The sequence below is a fragment of the Rhincodon typus genome, chromosome 15 (genome assembly GCF_021869965.1).
Source record: "Rhincodon typus isolate 14 chromosome 15, sRhiTyp1.1, whole genome shotgun sequence".
Taxonomy (NCBI): Eukaryota; Metazoa; Chordata; class Chondrichthyes; order Orectolobiformes; family Rhincodontidae; genus Rhincodon; species Rhincodon typus.
The window spans coordinates 44,824,358-44,850,847 of record NC_063346.1 but is presented as its reverse complement, the minus strand read 5'-3'; the positions used below and the strand labels follow the sequence as shown (position 1 = coordinate 44,850,847).

Here is a 26,490-nt window from a genome sequence, read left to right as displayed (position 1 = left end):
AGGGCTGGATGAACACAGCAGGCCAAGCAGCATCATAGGAGCAGAGATGATGCTGCTTGGCCTGCTGTGTTCATCCAGCCCTGCACCTTGTTGTCTCGAAGTCAGGGTGATGTGGTTGAAGGGAAGGGGTTTGGAGATAATGGGAGTGAAAGGAGGAGGAGATGGAAGGGATAGAATGAACAAGGATTGAAGAGAGCAGTGGTTGGACAAGGGAGGGAAAGACACGATCAACTCCTGTTTGATCAAATGAACAAGTGAAACACCTATCCCGTTTTGTTGAAAAACTGAAGCTACTCCTACTTGCTGAGCAATAGATGCCCCTACTTTATAGAACAACAGCACCTCCCTCCCCTTCTCAACAATTCTGGGACACCTTCCCCTCTCCTCCTTACAAATTTGTTGTCAAGGTCTAAATCATTAAAATGGTGTCCGATTGGGAAAAGTTTGCAAAGCAGTGTCCGGAAGTGTCTAGAAGTGAAAGTTCTAGAACTAGGGAATGCAGTCTGAGAATTAGGACTAGACTGTTCATGGGAGATGTTAGGAGGCGCTTCTACACACAAAAGGTGGTAGAGCTTTAGAACTTTATTCTACAAATAGCACTTGATGCCAGATCAGTTGTCAGTTTTAAATCTGACACAGATAAATTTAGGTAGACTAGATGAATAAGTCTTTGTTGAGCAGATCATTAATGTCCAAAAATAGGTATATGGAGTCAGGCCACAAATCAGCCATGATCCCATTAAATGATAGAAGAGGCTCAAGGAGCTGAATGGCCTATTCCAGTTTTTGTGCTGTTAATAAAACCTAATAGCTGTATTTTCATCCAAAAAAAATTTCCTATGTTGTTACAATATTTGTAGAGACCAATGGTTTTAATACAAAATTTAGACTTCCAGATAACAGCTGAATGGATGACATAAAATGTTACATTTTTAGAAAATGGCAAGTGGAGTTCAATCTAGATAAATGCGAAGTATTGCATTTTGGTACAGCAAACTGGGGTAGGACTTATACAATTAGTGGTTGGGCCTTGGGTAGTGTTGTAGAACAGAGGGATCTGGGGGTTCAGGTAAATAATTCTTTGGAGTTTGTGTCACATGTAGCTAGGGTGGTTAAAAAGGTGTTTAGCATGCTTGCCTTCATTGTTCAGTCCTTTGAGTATAGATGTTGGGATGTCATGTTGAGGTTGTGTAGGACATTGGTGAGGCCTCTTCTGGAGTACTGTGCCCACTTCTGGTTACCCAGTTATGGAAAGGGTCTTTAAGGTTTTAGCAAAGATTTGTAGCTCGCGTTGTGGGTGAAGTTGCCGAATTGCTTGCCGAGCTGGCTTGTTTTCGTTCAGTTGTTTCGTCACCATGCTAGGTAACATTATCGGTGAGGCCTCCAATGAAGCGATGTTATTCGATTCTGCATGGAATTTATACTGTCCGGTCCGTTATGGTGATTAGTATCATTTTAGGTTTTGTTCTGTATAGGTTTGTATATGGGGTCCAATTCTGTTCATTTGTTGATTGCATTATGGGTTGAGACCCATGCCCCTAGGAGTTCCCGTGTGTGTCTGTGTTTGGCTTGGGCTACTATGGTTACTTTGTCCCAGTTAAACTGATGGCCTTCATTGTCTGAGTGTACTGATATTAAGGAAAGTTCATTGTGCCGTTTTGCTGCTGTTGATGTTCATGTATTCTAATAGCTAGTTTCCTTCCTGGCTATCCAATGTAATGTTTTTGGCAGTCATTGCATGGTATTTTGTAAACCACGTTGATTCTGAATGTTGTGGGAATGAGGTCTTTAATCCTTGTGAGTGTTTGTGGGCTCGTGTGCTACCATGACTCCTCATGCTCGTAGGAGTCTCGTTGTCAGTTCTGATATGTTCTTGAAGTAGGGCAGTGTGGCCAGTGTGTTAGTGTGTACTGTGTCCTCTTGTTGTTGCTTGTTTAGTAGGCACCTGCAGATGAAGTTGCGGGGATATCCGTTCATAGTGAAGATTTTGTATAGGTGCTCTTCCTCTTTCCTGTGTAGTTCTGACGTATTGCAGTGAGTGGTGGCCCGTTTAAATAGTGTCCTAATACAGCTTCGTTTATGGACATTGGGGTAGTCGCTGTGGAAGTTGAGGATTTGGTCAGTATGGGTTGCTTTCCTGTATACTGAGGTTTGGAACTCCCCATTGGTCATATGTTCAACTCTGATGTCCAGAAACAGAAACTGACTGTTGTTTTCTTCTTCTCGCGTGAATTTAATCCCGGTGAATACGTTGTTGATGTGGTGGTGGGTCTCTTCTGGTTTGTTGCATTTAATAATGACAAATGTGTCATCCACGTACCGGATCTACAGTTTAGGTTGAATGCGGGGGAGGGTGGTGTGTTCTAGTCTTTGCATGTTTGCCCCTGCGATGAGTCCTGAGATGGCTGACTAGTGTACATCAGAGATGACCAGAAGACTACTGAGACCCCTAGGTATCAGGATAGCCCACAAACCAACAACCACCCTGCGACAGCTACTGACAAATGTAAAGGATCTCATACCAACAACCAATAAAACTAATGTAATATACAAAATACCATGCAACGACTGTGAGAAACATTACACAGGCCAAACTGGAAGAAAACTGGCAATAACGATACACGAACACCAACTAGCCACCAAGAGACATGACCAATTCTTACTGGTCTCAATACACACAGACAAAGAAGGGTACAAATTCGACTGGGACAACACATCCATAATAGCACAAGCCAAACAGAGACATAATAGGGAATTCCTGGAGCCCTGGCATTCCAAGCGGAACTCCGTCAACAAACACATTGAACTAGACCTCATATACAAACCAGCGAAGAACAAAACCGGAAGTAATACCAACCACCCCAGCAAACCAAGGCATATAATTAACAAGCGGGACGGAACACCAACGCTTCACCGGAGGTACATTGACAATGTTACCTTATCAAGGTGACGAAACATCTGCAATCAAACATACTGGCTCGGCAAGCAAGCCTGCAACCTCTTATCATATGTTATGTTCCTGTGTGTACTGAGTGAATGAATGTATAGCGTTCCTAGTTCTTTAGTAATATTTTATTTGTATGGTACTTGCTGGGACATGTGTTGCATTAATCAACCAAAGGTATGGGGATGAGTTGCCTTAAAACACAAGCAACTGGAATAAATTGTTTTTTTTCTCCCTGTTGATACATTTATCTATATCTGTATGATTTAAATTTCTTAAGAAAATAAGAGTTTACTATGCATGGCATTCTTCAACCAGTAAAGGAATAACAGCAGCTGCTCAACATTTTTGATTTGCTCCTAAATCATCTTTGGAGCAATCCCATTAATATTATTACTCTCATGCATTACTTAAAGTAGTTTGTCAGTTGATTACGATTCAGTGGAAACTCAAGACTGAACGTGGACAACTCAGGTTACCAGACTGATTCAAAATTTTAAGGGATGAATTCTAAACAAAGACATTCTTCTGAAACCAAATAGTAATAGTGGAATGTACTTTCATTGAACAGAATTTCAGAACAGCTGGTGGTTTTTCGTTCACATTATGTTGCTGCCAAACTCAAGATAAAACTGCTATTGACTTGGGCTCAGACACCTGCGTTATTTCTGGAGAAAATCCAATGGTGGAATCTTAGTGCATTGCAGTAATTATGGTTTGTGTTTCAAGATACACAAACTGTACTAGTAAGTTTGAATTTACGTTCATGATATGAAACTGGCCTGCGGTCTCTACAATGTCTGGAAAGTCAACGCATTTGTGAAATGCATTTTATTTAATAATAGAATATGGTACACAACTGTTTATTTGGGAAAACTGCCGTCATATAACATTTCGGTTTACTCTATGTTCTAAATTCCTAAATATGAATCCCTGCAAATCGGAATTATTGCAGTGCTTACTATTTTAAAGAAGAACACACCAAACAATGATTGGAAATCGATTGAACCCAATGTTTATAACCATGTGTCAGTCTTAACTTGGTTACTCGCACTTTCGCCTGAGTCAGAAGTTTTTGTGTTAAAATCCAAATTACAGGACTTTGAGCCCAAAAATCATGTCTTAAATTCCGGAGCAGTGCTGAGGGGATGATACTGTTAGAGTCTGTTGGCTGAGATGTCAAACCAAAGTCCCATTTACTTTCTCGTTTGGATGTAAATATCTCTTGGCATTATTTTGAAGAGGAGATATCCTCATTGTGCTGATCAATCAACATTTATCCTTCAACTAACATCACTATCCAAGATTATCTGGTCATTTTCATATTGCTATTTGTGGAAGTTTGGTGTGTAAAAATTGGTTGTTGTGTTGCCTGTTGTAATTGCATTTCAGAAGTAGCTCATTGGCTGTGACGTGATGACTTGTAAATGCAATCTATAAATGCAATTCTTTTTCTTTTTGATGCAATGATGGGACATTTCCACCAGTGCTGTTCAAAGAAGTGGTTCCCTTCAATCCCTTCCAATCCTTTATTCTGTCAAGTTACTGATGTTAGCTGTATTTCCATTGTGTGTCATCAAGCTGGACAGTGCAACTTTAATTTATATAAGGGTATAAAGCAGTGGTTAATCCCCAGCCCCCTACCCACCACCCCTGATAACTGAAACGGAAGCACCCAGAGAGGCTGACCTCGCCCTATAATCTGTTAAAAGAAATGTGAAAAGTGGTATAACCTGCCTCTCACCCCCAATCTGTTATAAAGGAGTGGTTAACTGAAATAAACTCCTGATACTCACTCTACAATCAACAAGTAACAATTTATTTATCTAATTCTAACAGTGGACAAATTAACTGAAGTATTAACAAACCGAACAAATCCCCTGTAACTACTAACTATTCCCAAATAAAACAAATTTCTTATAGTATGCTGTTCCAATAAATACAAGATCACTTATAGAAACCAAAATTAAAAAAAATTAGAACTTAGTGTCTCCAAATTACAACCAGGTTATGTCTTCCAGAATGTTCTGTGTCTTCTCTGCTGATCTTCTGTCAGGAACATTAACTGATGATGCTTTCTCTAAAAGCCGAGAGAGCTGATCTCTTAGAAGATGGCAGTTTGCTCTCTGCCGATTTTGCAACTGTCCCCGTCTTCTATACCCTTGATGACATATTAATTCCTTACAACAGGATTAGTCCTGTGTTGTCAAAACCATCAGATTTAAGTTTAATTGGTTTTTCGTATCTTAAGTGTCTGGTTTAAATTAATTGGCTAAATTCAAACTTGTTGTCTTGATAACAAACCAAATCTGCGGCTTGGACTGCTGACTATACAGCCTTTGATACAAATGTTACAATTCAGATGTTCTGTGCCCTTGCAAATCCATAAGCTGCCCACACAATCTTTTAAAAGGACCACGCACTGCCTTCTCTCTATCATTTTGCGACCACCAACATTTTACAAACATCAAATTGTAACATCTTGCCGCCCTATCCATAATTACTGTCCCCAACTTTGCAACAGTAATCTCTTCTCATAAAATGAGTCTTTCCAAATGTTTTGTTCTTTCTCCTGTTAACTCTCATTTTCATGTTTCAGATTTAGTATGCCTTTGTGTGAAAATTTCTAGGGATCAAGGCTAAAGGTCTTCCCCACCCTCACCAGTTCCCCCCCCCCCATTCTATATCTCCTTTCACCAATCATCCCCTTTACTCTCCCACATCCCCTTCCCTTCACTAGCCAACCTTCCCCATCACTCTTTCCCTTCAACCAACTAATCCCCCAATCCTTCTGTCTTCACTAACCACGTCTCATCTCCCCTCCCTTCACCAGTCACCCCCATGTAAGTTGTAATGAGGCCACAAGGACTCAACAAAAATATATTGATTAGTTAAGAGAGTGCACCAACAAATAGCAAATGGAGAATAACATGGGATAATATAATGTTGTCCATTTTTGACAGGAAGAATATGAAGAGAGGCATATTATCTAAACAGTGAGAGACTGCAGAACTCGGGTACAGAGAAATCTGGATGTCCTTGTGCATAAATTGTCAAAGGTTAGAATATAAGTATAGGAAATATTTGGGAAAACTAATAGAATGGTATCGTTTTTCACAAAGGGAATTGAACACAAAAGTAGGGAGATTATGCTTAAGTTGGAACGGCACTGGTGAGACTGTATTTGCAGATTTATCCACATTATCAGTCCTGTTATTTAGGGAAGGATGTAAATACGTGAGAAACAGTTCAGAAAATGTTGGTTAGACTATTTTCTGGAATGGGCTGATTATAGTAGGACAAGTTCGGCTTGCATTTGCTGAAGTTTAGGTGATTTGATTGAAACATATAAAATCCTGAAAGATCTAGACAGGGTAGATGTGGAAAGGATATTTCCTCTTGTGGAAGAATCTATGGCTAGCGGTCACAGTGGCCATTGCTACTTCAGAACTCATGACACCAAGGTCTTGCCTTGAAACAGCACTGGGCAGGCAATCCACAGTTGAGGAAACCCTGCCTTGGATCCTAGATACCATTTTGATGCACTCTGCTGCACTACTTCCAAAACCATTCTAGTATTCTGGTCCTGTAATGATAAAGGGCAACATTACATTAGCTCTTGCAATTATTTTCTGAATCAGTTCATAACATTCTGATGATTATGTACCAAAAATTCTTTGAACGTCCACTTTCTGGTCTTTCACCATTTAGAATTTACCCTCCTGTGTCCTTTTTCGGTGCAAAATGGATGATTACTCATTAACTTACATTGAACTTCATTTGCCACATTTTTCCAATTAACATAATCTGGTAACATTGTTGTAATTTACACACCTTACTATGCTGCCTATCTTTGTATTTTCCAATTTAACTGCGTGGTATTCTATTTTATCAATAAGTGATTTATGTATTCACTGTTCAGACTGCAACAGAGATCCTGGGGGAGCACTGATTATAAGACATAGGACCAGAAGTAAGCTATTCAGCCCATGATGTCTGCCCATCAGTGAGATCATGACTGATCTGATAATCCTCAATTCCACTTCCCTTCCTTATCTCAACGACCCTTGATTTCTTTATTGATTGAACATCTATCTACCTCATTCCTGAATATACTTAATGACCCAGCCTCAATAACCTTCTGTGGCACAGAACTACACAGATTAACTATCTCCTCGGAGAAGAAATTCCTCCCATCTTTCATGCTAGTCATATCCTACAACCAGATAAGAGGAGAAGTGGTGTTTTTGATAGGGATGACGTTGTGGCTGTACTTAGGGAGGATATTCCTGGGAGTACATCCAGGGACGTTATTTGGGTGGAACTGAGAAATAAGAAAGGGATGATCACATTTATTGAGATTGTACTATAGACTCCCGAATAGTCAGCATGAAATTGAGAAACAAATTTGTACAGGGATCTCGGTTGTCTGTAAGAATGATAGTGGTAATGGTAGGGGATTTTAACTTTCCCAACTTTGACTGGGACTGCCATAATGTTAAGAGCTTGGATGGAGAGGAATCTGTTAATGTGTACAAGAAAATTTTCTGATTTAACATGTGGATGTACTATACGAGAGAAGGAGCAAAACTTGACCTACTTTTGGGAAATAAGACAGGGCAGGTGACTGAGATTTCAGTGGGGGAGCACTTTGGGGTCACTGATCATAATTCTATCAGTTTCAAAATAGTCTTGGAAAAGGATAGACCAGATCTGAAAGTTAAAAGTTCTAATTAGGCAAAAATTTTGTAAAGCAGATTGAGGGCGGATGTCACAGGTAAAGAGATGGCTAGGAAGTGGGAACCCTTCAAAAAATGAGATAACGGGAGGCCAGAGCCAGTATGTTCCTGTTAGTGTAAAGGGCAAGGCTGGTGGGTGTAGGGAATGCTGGATGACAAGAGAAATTGGGGTTTTGGTCAAGAAAATGAAGGAAGCATATGTCAGGTATAGACAGCAGTGAAAGAGTGAATCCCTAGAAGAGTATAAAGACTGGAGAAGTATACTTAAGAGGGAAATCAGGAAGGTGAAAAGGAGACATGAGATAGCTTTGGCAAATTGGGTTAAGGATAACCCAAAGGGATTCCACAAATGCATTAAGGACAAAAGTGTATCTAGGGAGGGAATATGGTCCTTTAAAGATCAGCAAGGCCACCTATGCGTGGAACCACAGGAGATGGGGAAGATATTAAATGAGTATTTTGCATCAGTGTTTACTGTGGAGAAGGACCTGGAAGCTAGAGAACTTGGGAAAATAAATAGCGACATATTGAAAAATGTCCATATTACAGAGAAGGAGGTGCTGAATGTCCTAAAATGCATAAAGATGGATAAATCCCTGGAACCTGATCAGGTGTACCCCAGAACTTTGTAGGAAGCTAGGGAAGTGATTGCTAGGACCCTCGCTGAGATATTTGTATCATTGATAGCCATAGGTGAGGTGCTGGAAGACTGGAGGTTGGCTAACATTGTGCCACTATTTAAGAAACGTGGCAAGAAAAAGCCAGGGAACTATAGACCGGTGAGCCTGACATCAGTAGTGGGCAAGTTGTTGGAAGGGATCCTGAGGAACAGGATTTATATGTATCTAGAAAGGCATTGCCTGATTAGAGATAGTCAACATGGTTTTGTGCATGACAAATCATGTCTCACTAACTTAATTGAGTTTTTTGAAGAAGTAAAAAAGGAGATTGATGAGGTCAGAGCGGTGAATCTGATCTATATGGACTTCAATGAGGCATTTGATAAGATTCCACTTAGTAGACTGGTTAACAAGATTAGATCACATGGAATACAGGGAGAACTAGACGTTTGGATGCAGAACTGGCTTGAAGGTAGGAGACAGAGGGTGGTGGTGCAGTGTTGCTTTTTAGACTGCAGACCTGTGCCCAGCGGTGCGCCACAAGGATCAGTGCTGGGTCCACTGCTTTTCATCATTTATACAAATGATTTGGAAGTGAACATAAGCAGTATGGTTAGTACATTTGCAGATGACACCAAAATTGATGGTGTACTGGACAGCAAAGAAGGTTACCTCAGAGTACAGCAAGACCAATTGGCTGAGGAGTGGCAGATGGAGTTTAATTTAGATAAATGGGAGGAGCTGCATTTTCTGGAAGGTTAATCAGGGCAGGACTTATATACTTTTTGGTAAGGTCTTGGGGTGTGTTGCTAAACAAAGTGAAATTGGAGTGCAGGTTTATAGTTCTTTGAAAGTAGAGTCGCAGTTAGATAGAATAGTGAAGAAACGTTTGGTATGCTTGCCTTTATTCATCAGTGCGTTGAGTTTAGGAGTTGGGAGGTCATGTTGCAGCTGTACAGAGCTTTGATTAGCCAAATTTTGGAATACTGCATGCAATTGTGGTCTCCCTGCTATAGGAAAGAAGTTGTGAAACTTGAAAGGTTTCAGAAAAGATTTACAAGGATGTTGCCAGGGTTGCAGGGTTTGAGCTATAGGGAGAGGCTGAATAGGCTGGAGCTTTTTTCCCTAGAGTGTCGGAGACTGAGGGGTGACCTAATAGAAGTTTATAAAATCATGAGGGGCATAGATAGGGTGAACAGCCAAGGTGTGTTCCCGAAGTGGGAGAATCCAAAGCTAGAGGGCATAGGTTTAAGGTGAGAGGGGAAAGATTTAAAAGGGACCTAAGGGGCAACTTTTTCAGACAGAGGGTGGTGCATGTATGGAATGAGCTGCCAGAGGAAGTGGTGGAGGCTGGTGCAATTACAACATTTAAAAGGCATCTTGATGGGTATATCAACGGGAAGTGTTTAGAAGGATATGGACCAAAGCTGGCAAATGGGACTAGATTAAGTTAGGCTATCTGGTTGGCATGGAGGAGTTGGATCGAAGGGTCTATACAGCTCTATAACTCAATGACTTGTCTATTACTGCCCTGGCTGAGCTGCAGGAGACAATGTTTTTTAACTAGGTCACTAATTTGCCTTCAATTTCATAATCTTTAATACCAGGTAACAGTCTTTTATGAGGGATTTTATCAGGTGCCTCTGAAAATTGATATAAAAACATCCATAGACATTCCCCTCCCAACTACTTAGCGTTCTTCAAGGTATTAATAAACAGGTTTGTCAACATCATTGACCTTTTATAAATCGGTGCTTGATTTCTGTAATCAGCTGCAAATTTTCAAGGTGTTTAATCAACGTATCTGTAATTATAGCGTGATGAAGATTCATGATGTTGTTAGTTGATAACTTATGTTCGAAGGTAGAAAAACAGTGTCTGGATTTATATTTGATTTGTATGTCTATATTGTGTGTTAAGAAGGGAAGGACGTAGTGTTAGTTTCATTTCTGAGTTCTGTAAGTGGTGCCAGGTTTTCTGAAAGTTTGTTTATTTCCATCTAAATGAAGCCTTTAAAACCCTTGGGGTGCATATTTCAGTACATTAGTAACAAAGGTAGAAAATAAAAAATTAATCAGAAGTTGCCAACAATAAAGTGTCCTATGACACGGCAAAACAAAGACAGAAACAAGTTTTTTAGAAAGAGCGAACCATCTGTCAGATTTCTTTTGGAGGGAGAAGTGTGGCTTTTGGAGAGAGAAAAGGCCTGTAAAAACAGTAATGATGTTTAACAATCCTCAAAACAGTCAGGACAGAAGAATATAAGTCCTGAGTGGCTTAAAAGATAATAAGAGAAAAGCTCCAGAAACAGAGGTCCTGTTTAAGGAACATATAAAGGAGTAAGTGTGCCAAGGTAGCCCTTTATTTAAGGGTTTCAGAGAAAAAAAAACATTTAAATAAAGAAGATAACCTCAAGTGAATTTGGGTATCTGCCCAACAATGTGAAAACTTGCCCAGGTTTGTCCTGTACACACACAGCAGGACATATCAAACCCGGGCAATTGCTACCCCATCAGTCTACAGGTAGCTCTCCTATAACACGATAGTTGGGTTGTAGCATAACCTTGTGCTGTAGAATTTCATGTTATAGAAAATCGTGTTACAGGGAAATTGCTATAGAAACTCACTTTTTCTGTACAGCAGAAAAGTTAGTGTTAGCCAAACAGCGTCCGCTATTCATCAGTCATGTTACAGACAATTCACATTAATGAAACATGCATTATAGCAGAACTGCATGTACTTTGTCATCAGTAAAGTGGTGGAAGGGGTTATTAACAAAGCTAACAATCAGCACTTGCTTATCTAACCTGCTCAGTTTGGGTTCCATGAGGACTACTCAGCACCAGACTTTATGATAGCATTGCTTCAAGCATGGGTGGAAGAGCTGAACTGGAGAGGTGGGTGAGAATGACTTCCCTTGATATCACGGCGGTATTTGACTAAGGACAACATCATGGAGTAAGTAGGCACGGTGGGATTGAGAGGTGAATCTCCCCATTGATTGGAGTCAACCCAAAGAGTAAGATTGTGGATGTTGAAGATCAGTTATCCCAGCTCTAGGATTTTTGCAAGAGTTCCTTGGGGTAGTGTCCAAGGCCTAAGCATTTTTATCTGCTTCATCAGTGGTGTAATGACCTGAAGTGGGGATGTTTGCTGGTAACTGCACAATGTTCAACCCTATTTGCAACTCCTCTGGTTCCAACCAGTCCATGCCCAAATTCAGCAAAACTTGGACAACGTCCACGCTTGGGTTGACAAGTGACAAGTAACATTCATATCCCACAAATGCCATGTAATGACCATCTCCAACAAGAGAGAATCTAACCATTCTTTCTTGACATTCAAATGGTGTTACCATCACTGAATCCCACACTGTCAACATTCTGGGTGGTTTACTGTTGACCAGAAACTGAACTGGATTAGCCATGTAAATATTGTGGTTACAAGAGCAGGTCAGAGGTTAGGAATCCTGAACCGAGTAACTCACTTTGTGATTCCCCACCCCCTGTCCAACATGTACATGGCATGAGTCATGATTGCGATAGAATACTCCCCACTCACCTGGATACATGCTCCTCTAACAACAGCCAAGAAGCTTGATACCATCCAGGACAAAGCAACCTGCTTGATCGGTGCTACATCCAACAACATTTGTTGCCTCCATCATCAATGCTCAGTAGCAGCATTGTGTACAACCTGCAAAATGAACTGCAAAAATACACTGAAGCTGCTTAGACAGCACCTTCCAAATCCATGACCTCTACCTCCTAGAACAACAAGGGTAGCATTTGTATGGGAGACCATCATCAACAAGTTCCTTCCAAGCCCTTCACAATCCTGACTCGGGAAGTGTATGCCTGTTCCTTCAGTGTCACTGGGCCAAATCCTGGAACTCCTTCCCTAACTATGTTGTTTGTGAAGCTGGACCAAGCTTCATGGTTTAAGAAGGCAGCTCACCAACACCTCAAGGGCAACTAGGGACAGGCAACAAATGCTGGCCCAGCCAGTAACACCACTCCTCAAAAGTCATGTTTTTTTCAAAAATGCAGAAATTTGTTGAAAGAACCAATTACAGCACTGCCCAATGAGAAATGTGCTTTAAAGTGAGAACAAGGTGGCAATCCTCTGAGGTTTGAGTATCTTAAAGTTGTTGTTGAGGGTAATGTGTTGTATCTTTGTAATAAAACCATTTCAAATAATTCTTGTGTAATGTACCCTTGTGATTTTCTTATCGTATGTAATCAATTTTTATTACATTTTGTTAAGAATATGTTGGCAGCCCCTTGTGAATATGTTCAGTGACAGGCCACCATTGTAAACAAATTGCAAAAAAAATTGCACGGAGAGCTAATTTCTTGTTGTCAAAAATCACTGACTACGACATACTCTGGATTGTGCCCCATGCGAGCTGTGGGATTTTACTGTGTTTCATTTAAAATTCTGGGGTGGAAGTCATCTCTCCTGGGAATTTGTTACACTTTAGTGCCATTAGTTTTTTTTTCTGTTTGCTTAAATTAATCTTACTAAATCCCTGTCCCTGATTCACTATTGGAATCTGTAGCAGGCTGTCTTTTCTCTTTGCTGTAACTGCTGATGTCAAGTAATATGCAATATTTGCCATTTCCTTGTTTTCTCTGATAATATGACTATACTTACACCTTACCCCGGTCACCCTCCGTTTTTCCTAAAGTTATTATAAAAAGTTATTTTTCATTTATTTCCAAGTTTCTCTCCATACTCCATTTTTGCCTCAGTCGTTAGCACTACTGCTTCACAGCGCCAGGGACTCTGGTTCGATTCCAGCCTTGTGCAACTGTCTGTGTGGAGTTTGCACATTCTCCCCGTGTCTGTGTGGGTTTCCTCTGTGTGCTCCGGTTTCCTCCTACAGTCCAAAGATGTGCAGGCTAGGTCATGCTAAATTGCAGATAGTGTCCAGGGTGGGAAATGTAGGGATAGAGTAGGGCTGGGTCTGGATGGGATGCTGTTTAGAGGCTTGGTTTGGAATCGATGTGCCAAATGACCTGACTCCACACTGTAGGGATTCTATGATTCTACTATCAATTCTGTCACATTTTGGTATTCCTTGTATCTTTTACTATTTGCCAGGATCTCTTCTCCTTTTGCATTTTTGTAGGGATCTGAGTCAAAGAAATTACTAGTTTGAGACAGAAGGTTCAGATTGACTTCAATTCAATGTAACATTTGTGTGATCTAAACATCATGTACTTTTATTTTTCATCAGCACAGAAGACCAAACTTCAAGGCATTTTTTTTCTAGATCCCCTTGCATTGTGAAAATTTCAAAGGCCAATCTGAAGTGTTCTATTGAAGGAAGAGTTTCAGCCAAATCCTTAAATAATGTTGACAATGTAATTTGCAGAAGGAGCACAGTTCCTTCCGTTTTTGAATGTAAGGAAGTCCAAAATAAACAGAGATTGATTGTTTCAAAACACACTGTGACCTTTTCCTGTGATTAATTCCGAGAGTTAGACTGATGCTTTTGTGATTAAACATTATGTATTATAACTTGATTAAGTTTAAAACGCAGCAAAGAGAGTGTGACCTAAGTAATCATATTATGTCACTGATATGCAGCATTAATCAAATGATGAGACTTGAATAAATTTGGTACCAAAAGTTCAGTTAAGAATAATTTATTTGTACTTTTTGATGAATTACTGATTTACTATAATTTTAAACTCTTCATTATTGAAGTTGCCTACTTGAAATAGTTATTCTTACACAGTGTGTCACAAATGTGCACAATCCAATATGATGTCACACCCATTAAACCGAAAAACAAATAGAATAAACTGTTCTGTGTATCAGCACTTCAAACTATGTATTTCTGATAACAGCAATAACTTCCATTTCTTTAATATCTTTAATGTAGGAAAACATCCTGAGATGGGAGTGAAATGAGAAGGTAGAAAATGATACCTACTCAAAGGAGGAGATATATTGATCAAAGTGGTAAGATTTGAGGTGGTTGGGAGGTCAGTGGGTTTCAGTGAGGGAATTCCAGACCTCCGGGATTAGATATATCACAGGCAGATTGCTACCTGTGGGGTGAAGGATTTGGGGATGCATAGCTTAGCATAGTTAGAGTAGTGCCAGGTGTTTGGAGGATCATGAGGCTGGAGGAAGTTAAAGATGGGAGTGGGGTAGAGAAACTGTGATGAAATTTGAACAGTAATTTTAAAATTCAAAAGTTGTTGAGTTGAGAATTATTATTGCTCTATGTGCGTGTGAGTGGTTTTGATCAGCTCATATTTATCTAAGCTGGAAGATGAGAAACCAACCAGGAGATCATTAGTTAGTGATGGCTTCAGGTAACAATAGGTTGGATGAGGATTTCAGCCGCAGAGAAACTGAAATAATGACAGTGAGCCAGCAGCGACACAAAAGTGGAAATAGGTGATCTTTGTAATGTAGAGTATATGGGGCCAGAATCTTAACTCTGGGTTAAATAGGATGCCAAGAATGTTCAGCTTGAGATGGCCACAATAGTGCGAAGAATTAAATGGGTAGGAAACAGATACAGACAGTGACTGTTTTTTTTGTCTTGAATTGAAAGAAATTATGGCTCATCCAATACTAGATAATTTAAACAGTCTGACAGCAGGATGTGGAGAGGTATAGTAGAAGTTGACCTGAGGCTTGTCAGTGTACATTTGAAGCCTGAGGCCATAACCTTCAGATAGGGTCAGCCAGGAGTGTCATGTGGTTAAGCTTGAGGGGAGCCAAAGGTTAGGTTTTTGGGGGAATTAGGTGTAAATGATATAGGGGTGAGAGAGAACTCATTGTTTATGGTTTTCTTTGTAATAACTGGACATGAAAAAGTAAGGTAAATACCCTTACTAGACTGTAGAGCTGCTTTCTCATTAGTGAGAGACGATTGGCAGTGGTCACCATATCTTGGGCAAGGGGAGAATCCTTCATGGTAATCTCAGTTGGTGCAATGAAAAAGTAGAACCAGCAAAAGCAGTCTGAAATTAGGCAACAAACAGATGTGTTATATATTTAAGAAAATTTTATACAGTATATATTGAGTAAACATTTTTTATTTCATGAATGTTAATCTGAAATTAATTTTACTTGGAAAATTTCAAACCTATCAGTTATCCTCCAACTTGTAGATGGCCCTGTTTTGAGCTAGTATTTCTTTCATCAGAACTGCGTAAAAGGCATTTCTTCATTATGGTCCATGAGTTATGAATTTGTGCATGTGAAGATAGTTCCTTTTAACTGGAATGTGATTCAGTTAGAAATGACAGGCAATAAAGCTTTAATTTCAAACAAGAGAAGCTTCATTTATTGCAAAACTATTATAGTTATTCAGGTGAAAGAGATTAACCTTTTGAGTAAAAGCTTATTAGCTAAAGATATATATACAAAATTTAAAGACAAAAATAGAAATTGCTGGAAAAGCTCAGCAGATCTGGCAGTATCTGTGCAGTGAAATCAGAGTTGAGACCCTTCCTCAGAACATTTCATCCAAAACGTTAACTCTGATTTCTCTCCACAGATGCTGCCAGACCTCCTGAGCTTTTCCAGCTATTTCTGTTTTTGTCTTTGATTTACAGCATCCACAGTCCTTTAGGTTTTTACAAAATTTAAAAGTAAGTAGGGGTAAAAGATGCCTATTGAGATGAAAGATTAGCTTGGAAGATCATTGTAGGCCTGTTACTTCTGGAAATTTCTCTTTCTGACATAAAGGGGTTGAAACTTAAAAACAAAATTAGTAGCTGCAATGTTGTGTGTCAGAGCTTGCTTTTTACATGTACTGAGTAGGTGCAGGAGCTTCGTAAAGCACATGACCAATCCTGTTCTTTACTGGTTCTGTAGGCGCTTCACTTGAAGACTGCTGCGTGCCTTTTCAACAGAATGGCAGAGAGAAACACAGCTCTATCATGATGTTGAGTTAGTTCAGTTGAGAGCTGTGGCCTGGATTGAAGATTTCCTGGGTCATCTGCTGTTCCCAACAAGACTTCATACTGTTCATAACTATTAGACTAAGAGGGTATTTAGACTTTGAAGTCTTTGAAGAAATTCTTCCTGCTGTTAATAGTGATGTTGTGAATTCTTGCATCTTTAGAAGGTTCAGCTGCATTGTCTGAGTCTCTTTGAATTTCACTTGTCTTGAGATATGTACAGTCTGGTTCCTTCATCTGGTTCATTGCAGTTGAGTCCACAAGAGAAGTCAGGTGACCGTTGGTAGGCATTTCTTTTTAAGACTCCTTCTCACAATTAGATGATAAGCGTTTTACAAAATATTTAATATCATAACTATTCCATTCATTCCCTTCATACTGTTTATGCAGGTTGGCCAAGGATCAAAGACCATCCTTCTGCCAGAATCTATTTTAAGTAGGTTGTGGCAGAGCAGTCGTTTTTGTCAATTTTTGTCCAGGCATAAGTGGGTGTTTCAGTTTGGGAACAAAAGTTTTGTTTCAGCTTTTAAGGATAATACAAGCAGTCCCTCCTTGAGGTGTAGAATTAGAGAACCTGTAAGGTGTAAAATAAGATGAGAGGGTGGGATTGAGAGTTCTTTAAGTCTTTACAAAATCTAACATCATATATTGTAATTTGCTCATAAAGTGTTGCTCCAGTAACTCCAAGTGGTTATTAGAATTTAAGAAACTTGATGATAATCTCAGCTTTGGTCTGTGTTGGTCATTTTGTGTTAAAATAATGCCATGTAATTGCAGACCTACAAAGAGTGCACACTTACCAAACAGAGGTTCAATTCCCAAGAGGTTTCCGTTACTCTGATTTAAAAATAAATTGTCAATGCCATTTCTGTGGGAACTGTTCACAAAAAAACATAATTATATTTGAACTATTTTTAATCTTGCACTAATTTCAGGTTAGTGCAAATGAAATGGATTTTTGGAGTCGATGGTTTTACCAGATTACTTAGATTTGACCGCAACTCGTGTTTTTGACAGGTTTAGTGTGTTTAGGCATTCCATATTTCAGCTACACTTTCAGTGAGGGAGGGATGGGGAGAAACAGATTCTAACTTCGCCCTCCATTTTTCTACTGTCTCTCCTGAATTTTTGCCTCCTTTTTTCAAGTTATGAAGAAAGGGTTATTAGAATATAGGATGCTGCACCACATCAGTTGATGGAGGTTGAGATTATAACACTTTCACATAGATTTGGATAAGTATTTTCAAAGGAGCAAAGAAAGGGAACCAACAGTGTTTCAACAGTCGAGGGCTGCAATTGATGTACGAATGCTGTCACAGTGGCCTCGTTTAGTTACTTGGAGGGTAACTGGTGAAAGACTGTTCGAATTGACTGGCAATTTATTGTTATACCTCTTTCTTGTTATTATTATGATTTTGTTTTTTGCTTTACTCTTTCCAAAGTTGCAATGTTCTTTTGAACATTAAAGTGTCCGGAGTCATAAGCAATGCTCCATCTGTGGCCTAATCAATATCTTGTACAATCTCTACATTGCATTTCTTGTTTTTATATTCAATGTCTCATTTGCCTAAAACTCAGACTCCGTTTTGCCTTTTGCTACCTGCAATTCCACCTATAAGGATTTATATTCCAGAGAACATGTCATTATCCCACTCACATTTAAACTTTAAAAGCCATATTATTTAGGTTACACTGCCTTTTTCACAAAATGAATTATGTCAACATTTCTGTGCAATGAATTTCATTCACCAGCCATTTCCTGCAATTTCTGGTCTTCTTCCTTGTACCTCAATATAATAATATTGGTAAACTTTGATATCACTGTAATGGTGCTTGTTTCCAGCTCCATTTATATACATGAAAAATGAAAGCATTCTCACTCCAAAATCATGGACTTTTCACTGCCTACACCCCATCAATCCATAAACATTAATTTACCACTGCCCCTCAGTCACATTTTGCATTTTGTTCCCTTTAATACCAAGTGTATCAGTTTTATGGCATATTTCTTATATATCCTCTTACCTGTTGCTTCTCAAAATTCATTGTTACAACTGTTATGTGTAGTATGACTGCCTTGCAGCCTTGTAATCATCTGGAAGTACTAAAGACTGGATATTTGTGTTAGGTACCAATTGGATTGTGATTGATTCACAATCATAGAGATTCACAATCGTAAATCATGTGTAGTTTGTCACTTTATCCGAATCCAGTGAATGTATTCCAACTTTAAAACCCACTGTAGCGAAACTGTTCCATATGTTAGTCACAGCTTTACTAATTCCATTAGCTGCTTGTAATGTAGAAGGTCATAAATTGGCTTAATTTTTAGAATGTTTCTAGATGTAAGTGGAATATATTGTTATTGAACTGCTAAGGTTCTGGCACATACTGTTAAGTTAGTCCTGAATTTTTGCACTATGTAACACTACTTGTATCTGGGCACTGGAAACTGGGGTTATGGAAATCCACCTAGTTACAACTGGATCATGCTACAGTACTTTGTTCAGGAAAACTTCTAAACCTCAACTTTCTGCAATTTGATATGTTTCGTTTGAAGTCTTCAAATTGATATTTCAGTTCCGATTTTCCTCTGTAGCTTGGGGGCACTTGTTTGATTTTCATTGTTTCTCATCAGTCTTTTGTACAATGATCTTTAGAAGTCATTGTGCTTAAAATAGCAGCTGCGGTAACTAAATGGTTTAGGGCATCTGCAACTGACACTTATTTGAAATCACATAAGACCTTTTTGCTGGTTTAAGACGAAGTTGAGCGGTAAAATGCTAGTTTGCCCTAGGTATTTCTATTAAATTAAGTGCCAGGTATTAGGCTAGACTGGAAAGTTAATGTGAAAGGGCAAGAAACAGTTGAATGTAAAAATTGTTGCATTTTCTTCTGTGAATCAACAGATGTGTTTTGAGCATGTTTTCAGTGGCTTTCGTGCAAACCACCCAGCTTTTAACTTTGATTTTCGTTAGGTACTTAGCAGGACAAAATTTTACACTGAAGTACATTTCACAAATGGAACATGTGTGTATTCTTTGGCAAGATGGCTGGCTTGCAATGTAGAGTGACACCAATGATGTGGATTCAGTTCCTGTACCGGCTGAGATCACCATGAAGGTCCCACTTTCTCAACCTTGCCCCTCATGAGGTGTGGCTTCCCTCAGGTTCCCAATGTATGATTGGATAACCTACATATTTGGAGTCCAAATTCAAAAGCAATACGTTTAGAAACGACAGTGACATGCCCAGGCAAGCAAACATGATCCTGCCTCTAAATGGGCAGGACAAGCAAACATTTTACATTTCCCAATACATCCTTTGAATTTGTACTGAATTGAGACTATTGTCTCCAGTATTTATTTTTTAAAAATGACGTTGGAATTCCCGATCTTGGCAAAGCTACCAAAAGAATTCCTGCCCGACTCTGGGTGGCAAAATGTTGAAGCAGTGCTGCAAAACAGTGCACACTAGCTAGAAAAACTGAGTCTGTGGGAGGGATGGTGGGGAATGATCAATGCCACCATGAGAAAGTGGTAAAAGGTGCAAAGCTGAATTACAGAGAGAGAAAGCCAGCAGGAACTGAAGTTAAGGTGAAAGAAAAACCTCAGATTTTATATCATACTCTTCGCAACCTTGATGTCCCAATGCACTTTTCAGCCAATGATGTGCTTTATTATTTGTAATTACATAGAATTGTACAGAGGTAACAGCATAAAAAGCCCGTTCAGTCTAACTGGTCTATGACATCACTTATGCTTTATATTCGTACAGGAATACAGCGCCGAAAGAGGCCTGAAAGCTGATTGTGACCGTGCTGGTGATCAAGCCGTTATCCACTTGATCCCATTTCCCAGCAGTTGGTCTAATGACTTTTATGCTATGGCATTCAAAATATTCACTTAAATACTTCTTAAATGTTCAAGTGGTTCCAAAATCTACCATAATTTCAGGCAGTGAGTTCCAGATACCCACAATCTCTATGTAGTGGTAAAAATATTTTCCCTTGTATCTGCTCTAACCTTCTTGCCCCTTAAATTGATGCTCCCTGGTAGTTGATTCCTGAACTAAGAGGAACATTTTATTTTTTATTGACCATACAGATATATTCATATGAGCCTCCTCCAATCACATATCATCACATACTATCAACATATCTACCCATGGATATTTTGACTATTACCAGTGAAATATTTACCAAAATAGCACAAGTAATCTCTCCTGAGCTCCAAATTATTGGGGCACAAAACAGAAGCTTCTCTTTGGACTTTGCACACGGTGGCTCAGTGGTTAGCACTGCTGCCTCACAGCGCCAGGAACCTGGGTTCAATTTCATCCTCGGGCGACTGTGTGGAGTTTGCACATTTTCCCCGTGTCAGCGTGGGTTTCCTTCCACAGTCTAAAGATGTGCAGGTAGATGGATTAGCCATTAGAAATGTGCAGGGTCACGGGGATAGAGTAAGGGGGTGAGTCTGGGTGGGCTGCTCTTCGGGGAGTTGGGCTAAATGGCCTGTTTCCATACTGTAGGGAATCTGTGAATTCACCCAGGCTCCCTCAACAGCACCTTCCAAACCTGTGATCTTTTACCGCTTAGAAGAACGTTGACAGCAGATGCATTGGAGCATCAGCTCTTGCAAGTTGCCCTCCAAGTTTCTCTCACCTTCCTGAATCAAAACTATGTCAGTGTTCCATAGTTGTCACTGGATCAAAACCCTGCAACTCAGTTCCTACCAGTAATGTGGAAGTACACACCAAGGAAAGCAGCTCAATACCACCTCCTTGAGCAAAGTTAAAGATGGGCAGTAAATGTCAGCTAAGCAGTGACCACCCCACCCCCACCCCCAACATGATCCATCGAAAGAATTTTTAAAACATTTCTTAATTAAATAGTACACTGTTACTCAGGACTGAGGTCAGATAATGTGACCCAAGACAAAACTCCAAACATGAAGTTGGTTTATTTTCACTCCCAGAGTTTGAAATGAAGAGAGTTGAATAGTTGGTTTTATTCTAGAAGCATCCTTCACTAATCCTGATGAGATCCTGGTTGGGCATTGCAGCACATGATGAACTGTTATGAGGTTCTTTGACCTAGCCATTCAGAATGCTAACATCTCTGGCAGTGTGTTGGCTGTAAGAATGTTTGTGTTGACTATGATTGCCCAAATAGAGAAATATTCACCACCAAAAGCTGATCTAATTTGAAATACCTTTGGCCATTTTTTACATAGCAGCCATCAATTTCAATTCCAGGTGGCAGCACTATTTATCAGCAGCACTGTTTTATACCACCTGGTTAATTGAACAATTAAAAAGCCCCTTTCGGAACGCTGTTAGAATTATACATTACAGAAGAGGCACTTCAGTCCATTGAGGTCTGAACCTCCCAAAATATGTTACTACCTACATTAGCCTAACTTTCCTGCACTAAGCCCAGAGCCTTAAATATTATGACATTTCAAGTGCTCATCCAAGTACTCATTAAAGGTTATGAGATTTCCTGCCTTCACTACCCTCACAGTTAGTGCATCCCAGACTCCTCCACCTCTTGGTGAAAAGGTTTCTGACTTTTAAAATGTCACTGCAGTAATTTTTAAATAATATTTCATAGCATACAGTTGTCAGTGGCTGGGCACATATTTATTGTCCATCCTTAGTTGGCCTGAGGTGGTGGTGAGTTGCCTTCTTGAACCACTGAAGCCCACTTGGTGTAGGTACACGCACAATGTCATGAGGGAGGGAGGTCCATCATTTTGACCTGGTGACACTGGAAAGATAATGGTACAGTTCCAAGTCAGGTTAATGAGTGGCTTAGAGGGAAGCTTGCAGGTGTTGGTGTACCCATGCTTCTACTGCCCTCGTCCTTCGAGATGGTAGTGGTTGTGGATTTGGAAGGTGCTAACTAATAATATTGCTGCATTTCTACAGTGCATTTTGTAGAAGGAACACACTGCAACATTCTGCGCAGGGGAAATACTTTTCAGAAGTGCAAATTAAGAATATAATTCCATTCTTTAAAATTATGCTTCTTGAAAATGCTTCAGATTTACTGTTAAATGCAATTGACAAGTACTGAAGTATGTCAATGAATTGAACACTCTTTATCTTCATTTTATTACGTGCTAATGACACTTTTCACCTCCCATCTAAAGTTGTTTCACATTTCGTCTAGCTTTTCATGAGCCCAGTTTCCTCCACTGGTATCTCCCTGTCAAATTTGCCTCATCTGAATGTGGATCTTTAGGTTGAATTTCTGCCCTCTATTGTACAAAAGATCAAGCAAGGGTTTATCTGTTTTAGTACATGCCTGCAATGCTTTGGTGTTATTGCACGTGTATGAACCTGACTTGTTGTCAACAACTTGATGTTCACAACCTTCAAAAATATGATACTGGAACAGGCGGTGATGTTTACCCTGCCTATGTATAACCTGAGACTCTAGAATGAACAGCAATCAAGAACACCTAGCAGCAGCAGCGTCATGAGAATTAGGATTCAGTGGTCCGTTATTTTAATATAATACCTAAATAGTCCAATGCAAGATGAGCAATCATGCCACTGAATTTAAACAAAAATGTGCAACAGAATTGCTGTGTAAAGACTTTTCTGTGGTAGATGCATAAAATGGGCATCATTCCTAGACAAGCCTTCACTTGTCCTGCTGTTTGGGGCATGTTATTTCAGTGGCTGAAAAGCAGTACAAGCATTCAGGCTTTATCTTGAATACTGAACAGTGTTTCACATTAATTTCAAACAGTTTTCTTGAATGTACTGTTTAAAGACATTAGTTATTATTCTTCCCACCATCATTTACCCCGCTTCTGTTTGCCTACCCCTCCCGACAATACAATTTATTGTCAACCATCAATTGTAATGACTTTTGAAGCTCTTTAATGAGGTTCAGTCTAATCACCCTTGCGTGAAAGATAACAAACATATGCTGCACAAGTGAGGGTGTTTCTGTTGGCTGAATATGAAATGCTAGTTTACAGCCCAAATGCTTCTGGTGCTGCTTTCACCCTCTCAGCTGAAGGAAATTGCATGCCATAGCTGACAAGTAGAGAAAGTTAGAAGGGTCAATTATTTAATTTCCTTTGCAAAATTATGTCCACGTAACAACAAAATATATTTTAAAACTTTATTTGCTGCATATAATTATGGAATGTTGACAATGCTATTTAGTCCAACCTTTATTGACTAACCCTAATTTCCTTTGGAAAGGTGGCAGTTAGCCTGCTTGTTAAACCACAGCAGAGCTTGGGTGCAGTGCATGCATAGCTGATAGGAAAGGAGTTCCAGGATGTTGCCCACTGACAGTGAAGGTCCAAGTCAGGAAGATATGTCATCTGGAGGGGACCTTGCAGTTGGTGGTGTTCTCATGCATCATCTGCCCTTGACCTTCTTGTGTGATAGTTTATGGGTTTGGCTAAAGGACCCTTTGTAAGGTGCTGGAGTGCACCTTATAAATTGTGCGCACTGGTCCCAGTGCGTGCATCAGTGGCATAAGGAGGGATATTAACATCAAGCTAATCAAGCAGACTGCCTTGCTCTGGATGGTTTTCAGCCTCGTGTGTTGCTTCTTTCGTGCTATCTTCATGCAAAATTTATTACATTTTTTATGAACATTGTGACAATTCAAATCTATTTTTATTTTAATAAAAACAAAGAACTGCACATACTGGAAATCAGAAACAATATCAGAAATTGCTGGAAAAACTCAGCTGATCTGGCAGCATCTGTGGAGAGAAAGCAGAGTCAACATTTCGGCCTGGTTCTGAAGAGGGATCAATGGACCTGAAATGAAAACTCAATTTTTTGTCCACAGATGCTGCCAAACCTGCTGAGTTTTTCTAGCAAATTCTGATTTTGTTTCTATATTACTTTTCTTTACCTCTTCTTTCACACTGCCCATTCCCTTAAAGAATACCTATATATGATTATGACTAGAAGATTATATTAAGGAATTTCTTCTCTGCTTGTTTTAAATCTGCTTATCTGGCATCCAGTCTTGCATAAGCCACAATTCCATTTGGTTAAATATTTTAATAAACTGGAGCTTCTCATTTTCGGTCCTTACCATAAATTTCTTAACATTGAGCTTCCCAGTCCATTATCTCAGGGTACAGTATACTGTTTACAGCCTTAGTATTCCATTGCTGAGCTGTGGTTCTGGCTGATGTCCCCGACATTGAAAAGACCTGTTCACTTCCATCTCATGTTTCTCTAACCTGTCTCTAATTCTTATTGGTATCTTTGACACCTCCAAACTAGGCTATTCCAATGCTTTTTTGGGGCCAACCTTCCATCCTTCAATTTCATAAACTTCACCTCATCCAAGATCTCCCCATTCATCTTGTTCTGAACAGAGACCTCATCAGCAATCACTGTGTGAGCTCACTGACCTTCTTTCACTTCGAGTTCGCCATCATCAAATTAAAGTTCTCATCCTTGTTTTGAATCTTTTATGGCCTTTTCCCTCCCTGCCTCTAATTTCCTTCAGCCTACAAACCTCTGAACTTGCCATTATTCCATCTTCGCCTGTTCCTATGTATCTCTATCCCTTCACCCAATCACTTAAGATGATAGAGCAGTTGTGTTGTCACTGGACTAGAAATCCAGCAACTCAGGAAATGCTCATGAGAGATGGTGGAACTTGAATTCAAAACAAAAATCTGGAATCAAAGTCTAATCTATGTGAAAACTTTGTTGATTGTCGTAAAAACCAATCTGATTCAATGATGTCCTCTAGGAAAGGAAAAATGCTGTCCTTACGTGATTTGGCTTGCAATGTGACTCCAGACTCACAGCAATGCAGCTGACTCACAAATGCCCTCCATTCAGTTATACCAAATCACTGAAAAGTCTCAAAAAAGCCATGAAACCAAGCAGATATCCAGGCATTGATCTAGGTAACAGAAACAACAACAAACTCACCCTATCTACTCTGTAAAGTCCTCCTTACTAGTAAAAGGAGGTTATTACCAATATTGGGAAAGCTGTTTCACAGACCAGTCAAGTAGCAGCATGGCACTATCTGTAAGATATGAATCTGTGAGGATGACTGTGACCCAGTCAGGACCAACACCAACCCCACCCCTGGATATATCCTAATACACTGGCAAGACAGAAGCAGCAGAGGTAATAGTGCAGTGATACACAGTTGGGAGGGAGTTGCCCTGGGAGTCCTCAGCATTGACTCCAGACCTCATGAGGTCTCATAGCATCAATCAAACATTCACAAGAAAATCTGCTTACCATGTGCGGCTCAGTGGTTAGCACTGCTGCCTCGCAGCACCAGGGTCCAGATTAAATTCCATCCATGGGCAATTGTCTGTGTGAAGTTTGCATATTCTCCCCGTGTCTATGTGGGTTTCCTCTGGGTGCTCCGGTTTCCTCCACAGTCCAAAGATGTGCAGGATAGGTGAATTGGCCATGGAAAATTGCCCATAGTGCTCAGGGATGTGTAGATTAGGTGGGTTGTAGGGGGATGGATCTGGGTGGGATGGTCTGAGGGTCAGTGTGGACTTGTTAGGCCGAAGAGCCTACTTCCTCACTGTAGGGATTCTATGATCTACACTGTGGGGAATTTCAATTTCTGATACCAAGAGTGACTCTGCAACACTACTACTGACTGTGCTGCTCAAGTTCTAAAAGACATGCATGCAATACTGGATCTGTGGTAAATGGTGAGGGAACCAACAAGAGGGAAAAACATACTTGACCTTCTCCACACCAACATGCCTGCTGCAGATACATCTGTCTAAGACAGGATTGGGAGAAGTGACCACCATATAGTCTTAGCAGAGATGAAGCCCCATCTTCAAACTGAGAACATCCTTCATTGGGTTGTATGGCACTGCCACTACACTAAATAAGGTAGACTTCAAACAAATCTAGAATCTCAAGAGGTGCTGTAAGTCTCATCAGCAGAATTCAAATAATCTTCATCTTCATGGCCCAACATATCTCCCATTTTACCAGTAACATCAAGTCAGGAGAGGAACCCTGGTTCAATGAAGAGTGCAGGAGACCACATGAAAATCAGTTTCAGCCATACCTAAAATTGAGATGTTGACCTGGTGAGGTTACAATACAGGACTACCTGTGTGCCAGACAGCATAAGCAGCAAATGATAGACAGCTTTAAGTGATTCTACAATGGATTAGATCTAAGCTCTGCAGCCTTGGCACATCCAGTTGTGCAATATTGGTGGACAATTAAACATTCACTGGAAGAGGAGATTTCACAAT

The 26,490-nt window shown here is 39.9% G+C and overlaps 1 protein-coding gene across 9 annotated transcripts in view; it reads left to right on the top strand.

The window, feature by feature from the left end:
- cfdp1 (craniofacial development protein 1) overlaps positions 1 to 26,490 on the top strand; it is a 176,052-nt gene that overhangs the window by 74,878 nt on the left and 74,684 nt on the right. For 2 of the 9 annotated variants that reach the window (XM_048605871.1, XM_048605874.1), the window contains exons 6-7: positions 3,516 to 3,690; positions 13,546 to 13,648. The exons of 6 other annotated variants lie outside the window; for them this stretch is intronic. In XM_048605871.1, the coding sequence (XP_048461828.1) occupies positions 3,516 to 3,654 (139 nt within the window). In that variant the 3' untranslated portion in view covers positions 3,655 to 3,690; positions 13,546 to 13,648. Of the gene's footprint in view, positions 1 to 3,515; positions 3,691 to 13,545; positions 13,756 to 26,490 lie in introns of those variants that run through there. One more of the 9 variants, XM_048605872.1, reaches the window with a different exon arrangement.